Source organism: Delphinapterus leucas, unplaced genomic scaffold, assembly GCF_059928025.1.
Source record: "Delphinapterus leucas isolate spDelLeu-1000000601 "Yukka" unplaced genomic scaffold, BTC_Dleu_Yukka2 spDelLeu_asBTCV2_sq25, whole genome shotgun sequence".
In the NCBI taxonomy this organism is placed as follows: domain Eukaryota; kingdom Metazoa; phylum Chordata; class Mammalia; order Artiodactyla; family Monodontidae; genus Delphinapterus; species Delphinapterus leucas.
The window spans coordinates 6,999,849-7,008,668 of record NW_028322234.1 but is presented as its reverse complement, the minus strand read 5'-3'; the positions used below and the strand labels follow the sequence as shown (position 1 = coordinate 7,008,668).

Sequence of the window (8,820 nt, the reverse complement as noted above, 5' to 3'; positions counted from 1 at the left end):
CAGACAACACCTTACCCAGGTAATCAAAATTAACATCCTCTGTGATGTCATGTGGACATCAGGGACCTCTGGTATGATGTGACAAGGAGGGAACCCCACCTCTGTGATCTTCCCCTCAAACTCCATAACCCCAGTCTAATAATGAGACAACATTAGATGTAGAAGTCAAGGGACTTTCTACAAAATATCTGACCAGCACTATTCAAAGGTATCAAAGTCATGAAAAATAAGGAAAGACTAAGAAACTCAGAGAGGAGGAGACCAAGGAGATAAGATGACTACATGCAATGCAGGATCCTGGATTGGATCCTAGACTAGAACGAGAACATTAGTGGAAGAACAAGTGAAATATAAAGTCTGCAATTTAGTTAATAACAAGTGCCAATGTTAATGGCACTTACTTTGACCTATGTACCGTGTAACCATATGTAAGATGTTAACATTAGGGAAAACCGAGTGAAGGATATACAGGAATGCTCTGTGCATTTTATAGCTCTGTACCTTTGCAACTTTTTTTGTACATCTAAAATTTTTCCAAAATAAAAAAGTTATTTTAAAAATTAAGAGTTTTGCAAAGCAGAAATAGAGTCACAGATGTAGAAAACAAACTTATGGTTACCATGGGGGGAAGGGGGTGGGATGAACTGGGAGATTGGGATTGAAATATATACACTACTATATATAAAATAGATAGCTAATGAGAACCTACTGTATAGCACAAGGAACTCTACTCAATGCTCTGCGGTGACCTAAATGGGAAGGAAATCTAAAAAAGAGTGGATATGTGGATATGTATAACTGATTCCCTTTGCTGTACAGCAGAAACTGACACAACATTGTAAAACAACTATACTCCAATTAAAAAATAAAATAAGATAAAAATTAAGAGCTTCTGTTCAGAAAATGACACCATGAATAGAATGAAAACAAGCCACAAAATTGGAGATTTTTACAACACGTGAAACTAACAAAGGATTTATATCTAATATGGATAAAGAACTATAAATCAATAGGAAAAGGCAGTCACATTAAAAAAATAGATAAAAGACTTCAACAGGCATTTCACCCTAAGAAGAAACCAAAAAATCACATAGTGTTCCACCTCATGAGCAATCAGGAAGCTACTCAAAACCAAAATGACGCACACTTCACCCCCTTGTTTTGGAACAATTCAAAAACCCAGACAATTCAAACTGTTGGCAAGGATTTGGAGAAGCTGAATGCTTGTATGGTACTGATGCTATGTAAATTGCTGGAGCCACGTCAAAAACAAGTTGAATGTTATTTCATGAAGCTGAGCGTACAGGTGCCCTATGATCCAGCCATCACTACTCATGTGCAGCAGCCTACATTTCTGAGAATGGTTATAAAAGCTTTGTTTGTGATAATCCCAGAGTGGAAACAATCTTAAAGTCCACCAACTGGGGCTTCCCTGGTGGCGCAGTGGTTAAGAATCCACCTGCCAATGCAGGGGACGTGGGTTCGAGACCTGGTCAGGGAAGATCCCACATGCCACGAAGCAACTAAGCCCATGTGCCACAACTACTGAGCCCACGTGCCACAACTACTGAAGCCCGTGCGCCTAGAGCCCACGCTCCGCAACAAGAGAAGCCACCACAACGAGAAGCCCGTGCACTGCAACGAAGAGAAGCCCCCTCTCGCTGCAACTAGAGAAAGCCCGCGTGCGGCCACGAAGACGCAAGGCAGCCAAAAATAAATAAATAAAATAAATTTATATTAAAGAAAAGTCCACCAACTGGAAAATAGATAATCAAAGATGTACTAATTCAAAGGAACACTATACAGCAGTGAAAAATGCATGCATTACAGCTAACCACAAGAAACTCAGATGAATAGCAGTAAAATCATGTTGTGCAAAAAAACCACGTTATAACAATGTGAATGTTTTATTTTAGTTATGGACAGTTCAAGAACACACAAAACTAAACCCTGTACTGTTTGCTGATAAATACGTGGTAAAACTCTAAGGAAAAGTAGGGGAATGAAAAACAAAATTAGACGTAGCTCTTCCTTCAGAGGGAAGGGACAATCGATTGGGGAGGGACAGTGGCCTATGGGGTCTACCATTATGATGGTATTGTTCTTTACTCAAGCCTGTCATTGCTGCTTCTTACTCCTTACCTATGGTTAATCAATATGTAATAAAAATTTTAAAAGCAATGAGAATCTCAACAATGGTTGACATTATACATTACTATTCCAAGTGCTTTCAGGTGTTAACTGATATAATAACTCCTGCAACTCTGTGAGATAGGTCCTGTTATCTCTGTTTTACAGGCAGGGAAACTGAGGCAGAGTGGTCACATGACTTGCCCAAGATCATGCCAGTGATTAGAGGCAGAGTTGGGTTTTGAACACATGCCTCCCTTGTGACTAACTCCATATACATCTTGTGTTTATGAAGCTCCGTCATGTGTGCTGGGGGCTGGGGACTCTGTGGGCCTCAGCCTCTGGGACTGTTCTAGGTACTGGAGATACACAATGAACAGGTTTGTGTATTAGGTGTGTTAGGGCACCGGCTCACACGGAACTGCCTGGTTAGATGTGTGGGGAGGGGTGGTGAGCAGAGCTGTGTTGGGGTCAGGGTCCAACCAGAGGAAGAGTTGGGGTCTGGGAGAGTCCAGAAATGTGGAGTAAGGGCTCAGTTTGGGGGAATTAGGTAAGGCTTTCTGGAGAAGAGTATATTCAAACTGGGCATTGATGGATGAATAGGAGTTTGCCAGTTACACAAAGGAGTGAAGGGTGGAATCCAGTCCGAGTGTGTGCCAAGATCCACAGGCTGAGAGAAACAGGGACAGAGAGACCTAAACAGACGTGGCAGAAACACAGAGAGGTTGAACGGAGAGAGGCTCAGAGGGAAACACATGACCCAGAGAGACAGGGAGACAAAGAGTCAGTGGAATAGAGAGACCCAGAGAGAGAGACAGAGAAACAGAGGCAAAGAGAACGAGACATAGCGACAGAGGAATAGAGATACTCAGGGAGAGAAGAGAGACAGCAAACGACTCAAGACTGAGAGCTAAAGGAGAGACGAAAACACGCAGAACCAGAAGGGAACCTGCGTGATGGCTGCCCTCAGCTCCCACCCGGCTCCGGCCCTTTAAACCCCACCCTCACCCCCGAGCTTGCAGCACCCGCGCCCCATCAGGCTCCGCCCACCAGCCCCGCATCAGCACCACGTCAGGAGCTGTCCGCGCCCCCGGTGCTGAACCAAGATGGCAGGCGGCGGAGGCCGGGCCCCGGCGTGAGCTGAGCGCGGGCTGCAGCCCCCACCATGCCCCAACCCAGCGGCAGCTAAGGCCGACCTGACAGAGCCGGCCCGCCGGCGACTCTGGAGACATGTCTCTACTATGCGTTGGAGGTAAGAGGCGAGGCTGCAGGGCGGGGAACCGATGTGGACCAGTACTGGGCTCGGGGTCCGTGTGGATGAGGCTGGGCTCCTGATGGGGTGACCCGAGTACACGCGGCTGGGTTTTGAGGGGGTAGCCCTTGTAGACGCGTCGGGGCGCCTGAGAGGGTGATCAGTGTAGATGCAGCTGGGCTCTAAGGGGGTCCTGGTTGCCGCTACTGGAGTCGTGTGGACACGGCTGAATGCGGAGGCCCGTGTGGACGCGGGCAGGGGTCTGAGGCTCCATTTGGAAACGGTCTAGATTGGGTCGTCTGTGTAGAACAGGTTATTAGCGGGTTCGTGTGGAAGGAGCCGGGCTGGGTAGTTCAAATGAATCCTGCAGGGTGCTTGGAAGGAGTCTTGGGCTGTGAGCTGGGCTGCAGGCAGGGCTCGGAATTCGGAGAGGAGTGCAGGGGGAGCGGTCTCCAAGCCCTGAGCGTGTAAGATCTGGGTAGAGGGGCTTGGTCATTAGGACTACCGTGAGCTCTAGGTATCCCTCACCCTGGGAGTGGAGAGGACTGGGGTGGGGGAGACCCCTTCCAGCATTATGAGAGGGCTGTGATTGGGGGGTCTTGGGGCACTTTTCCGGTTAACTCTTTGCCTTCTCTAGTGGAGGCTGGGGCAGTCGCCCGAGGGCCTCCCCCTCCCCGCCCTCTCTGGTCCCTCCGCATGCAAATTCGGCCTTCTCCGCAGGGAGCCGACCCTATGGAAGTGCAGTACCACCCTGCACCCCTCACGACCCATCCTCACCTCACCCACTTTGCGCTGGAGGGAGGAAAAGAGAGGTGGGGTGGAGCTATTTTGGGGCTGGAACGCCATCTGCATCGAGGCCCACGCCCAGGCCCACCTTCGGCGTTGGGGTGGGTGGAGGGAAAGAGACTCGGGAGGGGCATGACTGCCCCCCCCCACCCCTGAGACAGGGTTGGGGAGAAGCCAGCCCACCTGGACCAAGGCGTCTGGGGCAATTCTGAGTTCTTAGCAGGGAACCTTGGCGGTAGGGGTGGTGGTGAAACAGGGCTCAAGGTTTATAGAGGTCTCAACCTTGGGTTTTAAGGGTTGGGGTCCATCCCTTTCGCCTCTACTCCCTTCAAGAAGGCCTGGGGTGGGAGAAGGGGTGTATCCGCCAAGCCTGAGATGACAGGCTTAGGGAGATCTCAGGCAGCCGGGAGTGTGCTGTTTGTGTATGTGTATGTGTGTGTGTGTGTGTGTGTGTGTGTGAAAGAGAGAAAAATTGGAAGAGAGAGAGAGAGAGAGAGAGAGAAAGAGAGAGAGAAAGAGAGAGATAGAGGGAGGGAGATATGAACCCCAGCCTCCTCCTGGACCCGGTTGGGCAGGCCCAGGAGCCGGGAACCTCCCCCACTGCCCCTCCCCCTCCCCCTCCTCCTGTGCCTCTCCATTCACAAACCCAGCCCCGCCCGCCCGCTCCCCGCCGCGGTGGCTTCCCGTGTGCTGCTCGCGCGGGGCTGGGCCGGCGTGGACGCGGGTGTTCTTAAAGGGACAGGGGCCTCCTTTCCTTGAGCTCGTTCCCAACGGTCGGGGCTGATGGTGGGAGAAGGGCAAGTAAGATCAAAAGTCAACTCATTCAGCCCCTAGCCTAAGGAATTAGGGGAGTCAGGAGGTGGAGTGGGCCCCCATGAACCCCTCACAGACTAGGCCCAAGGGGAGGGGGAGGTGAACGTCCAATCCCCCTCCTGGCCCCTCCCCATTCTCTGAGCTGCCTAACACTTGGGAGGGGATAGCACTGGAGGAGGGGGCATGTGGGTTGCTGGCTGGCTCCTCCAAGCTTGCTCTCCTCTGCTCCTCACCCCCGTCTTCGGAGTTGGGCTTCTCTAGAATCTCACCCTTAACTCTGATGCACACTGGAGTCTTGGCTGCAGGGGTGGTGTGAAGCGGAGGCAGTGAGAGGGGTGAGGCTTCCTAAATCGGAGGCCTAGGGGAAGAACAGTGTTGGATGATTTTGTGGAACTTATAGAGAAGGAGTCACCAGCTGAGTAGAGGGGTGTCGCTGGGAAGAGCAAGACTTGGGATGAGGTGGGAGGTAGAGCCCTGAGGTGTAAAGGGAGCAGTGGATGCTGGGAGAGGCTGGGTGCAGGGAGATTGGGAGAAGTGGGGAGAGGGAAATGCTGAGAAGTGTGGGGGAGATGCCCAGAGTGGGAGGCCTTGAGGGCTGAGGGGGAAAGAAGAGGGAGCAAGGCAACTCGGCTGAGAGGGCTTTTCTTGGATCTGAGTTTATCCTTAGAGTTGAGGAAATACCTGCTCCCGAGCCAGGGACGCACCCATGATTGCCCACATCTGCATACACTTGGACTGGTACGTTCAAACCCAGACTTGCCTTGTGTGGACAGAAATGCTCAGAATTCACCAAGCCTCTATGAAGACCACTTGCCTCTGACTGCACATTCATGGACACATGTACAGGTTCACATGCCCATTTGAACACACACACATACATATATACTGGACACAGTCACCCTGCGCCATAGACATTGTCCCCACAATACAGGCATGTGTGTCTGCACACATGCACACACACGGATATGTGTGATTAATGTTCACAATAGCCATGTCACCTAAAGATCTACCCATGCCTTACCCCTCGGGCATGTACATATATATATATATATATATATATATATATACACCTGTTAGGGCCCTGAATCCCAAGAAACACATGTATACACATGATCAAATGCCAAGGCCATATATGTACACACATGATAACAATTGCCTGGACACTCAAAGCAGTCACTTTGAATAGGAGAGTAATGATGCACACATGAGTGTGTACATGTATGCAAGTAAACAAAAATACACAGGCTATACAACTGCATATCACACACCCCAACATGTGTCTCTACCTAACATATCACTCAAAAACCTGCACGTACCTAAACTCACACAAACCAGCATGTCCCACATACAGTCACACCCCACTCCCCAGCACATACGTGCAGACCCTCACCTGCACTCAGATGGTGCACATGAGTACATGTCCCTCTACACATGCACACATACACCCATATACACTCACTTGCCTGCCCTGGTAACATGAGCAAATACACATTCAAGAACACACAAATGTAAGTTCTTGTGTGCATATCCTGCACTAGCACATGGGAGATCACCCTGTACAGACCTTGCCTCTGCCGCCTCTCATCTCTTTATCTATGTGGAGCCCCATTGCCCCCCCCACCTTAATCCGCTTGCTAAGTCTTGGCAGAGTTCTGAGGCTGCTAACAGCAAGTGCCACCTTGTTCCTTTGTGAATTCATTCATATATTTACTCCGCAAGCATTGAGCACCCACTATATATCAGGCACTGTTCCTGGCTCTGGGGACCAAGCCTTACTCCTGGCCTCATGCCGGTGGGGTCAGAGTGGGAGAGATGGGGAAAGGCTGCGGGAGATGGAGAGGAGCGTTTCTATGGCTCTTTTCCTCTGGGAAGCCTACCCTGTTCCCATCATCACCATTTGCCTGAGTCTCAGAAGATGAGGGAGAACTGAGCAGAAGGGGGACCATGCTCTAGGTGGAAGGCACAGCAAGCCCAAAAGCGTGGTGGCAGGGATTTGGTTCTAGACTTTCCTATGTGCATCATGACATTTTGCCAGGCCACTCAATGTTTAAAGTGTTCCATAAATATTTGATGACTGAATATTGCATATAAATTAGCAAATGTGTTTGAGAGTTTACCGCACAACTAATAGTAATATCTACAACAAGTCCCATCTATCCAGCACTCTATAGGCACAATGTTGAGGACTTTTATGCCCATTGCCCTCTTTAATCCTCAGAGCAACCCATTTTAGAGATGAGGAAAACTGAGGCTCTGGGAGGTTCAACAACTCGCCTGGTGCCACAGAGCCAGAGGTGAAGCTGCCTGACTCCACAGCCTACTGGGAGTGAAAAGTGAAAGTCGAGCCTCCCCTCAGCCCCCAGAACCTGGACACCCTACCACGGGGTGAGAATCTGTCCTGGATCCCCTTTTTCCTTCATCCACTCAGCAAACAGACATATCACGATCTCCCCATTCATCATGGCTTTTCCCCTGCCCCTCTCCCAGGAAGGCTTCGCAAATCCCTCTGTGTCTTACTGTTTCTGATACCACACAGCAAGGGGGGTCTGCCTCTGATCTTTGCTCTCAACAACCTCATAGGATGCCTCCGGTGTTGGCTCTGATTCATCTTCAGGGCTGCAATCTTAGCCTCCCTATCTTGCACCTCACTTGCCTCCCACACACAATGAGCTTCCTTTGTGAGGTGTGAACCAGGACATCCTGAGTCCAGGAGGTCTGCGTCTGAATCCCTAAATCCACCACGTCTGGAAAAGTCCCATATCTTCTTCCTTCCTCAGTCTGTCCATCTGTAAAATGGGCACACTAATAGTGCACGCTGCCTAGGTTTTCTGGAACTCTCCAGTCATATGAGGCACGCAGAGAACTTGGCATGATGCCTGGCTTGTGGAAAGGGTCAGTAAGTGTGAGCCAAAGACAGGAGAAATCTGTGATGGTGTTTTTATTAATGGGGACTAAAAGCTTTCTGGAAAGAGGTTCGTGAGTGTAGGACATTTCCTGAGAGCTCACTGCGTTCTCAGGCCTGAGGAGGGCTCAGTAACACATAGGGCGCAAAAGAGGTGCCAACTCTTTGGAGGTACGTGGGCAGGGATGAAAAGTTCAGCACCGTGGACAGTTCAGGGAGGAGACGCTGAGTTCAGCACAGTGGACAGCGCCCGCTCCGCGGGACGTAGGACGTAGCCCTTCGCGTAGGGCTGCTGGAGGAGGCAATGACGTCATTCCTTCAGTGAACACTATTTAATGGGCACCTACTATATGCCAGGCCTAGTTCTAAGTGGTACCTGGTAAACAACACAGACAGAATATCTGTCAAGTTTATTGGTGTGTTTTTTACATCTAAGCCTTCAGTCTGGCCCTGGCTTATTTCTGTCCATGGAGGATGAGAGTCCTCATTTATTCTCTCCCGGATGCAAAGCCAGAGAGACCAATATCCTTACCCCAAAGCCCTTGTCTGCTATCGACATCACATATTAAATACCAAACATCCTAGAATCTATTTCTGAATTCTCCATTCTTTCCTTCCACCACTTGTAGTGTCTTCTGACACCTGATAAGCATGTCCTGTGGGTGGGCTTTCAGCCGCTTCCCCTGATGGCTGGAGTTCTCTATTCCCCCACTCCCACTCCCAGGACTGGCAGGTTATGGACCAGATGCCCCAAGGACTGGAGTCTACCTCAATTAGTATCCAGGGTCGTCCAGGCCAGGAGCACACTTCGAACTCAACCAAATAATAAAAATAGTAATGATACTAGTAATGGTAATGATAATCATAGTAGTAATAACAGTATAATAATGCTGATGTTAATAATAATGAAGAAGAAAGGGGAGAGGGAGGAAGAGGG

General features: G+C 49.7%; 1 protein-coding gene across 1 annotated transcript in view; it reads left to right on the top strand.

Moving 5' to 3' along the window:
- Window positions 1-3,236: 3,236 nt before the first annotated feature.
- The window catches only part of UNC13A (unc-13 homolog A), a 67,427-nt gene continuing 61,843 nt past the window's right edge, over window positions 3,237-8,820 (top strand). The window contains exons 1-2 of the mRNA XM_089905881.1: window positions 3,237-3,265; window positions 4,103-4,269. Of these exons, the coding sequence (XP_089762007.1) occupies window positions 3,237-3,265; window positions 4,103-4,269 (196 nt within the window). The remainder of the gene's footprint in view (window positions 3,266-4,102; window positions 4,270-8,820) is intronic.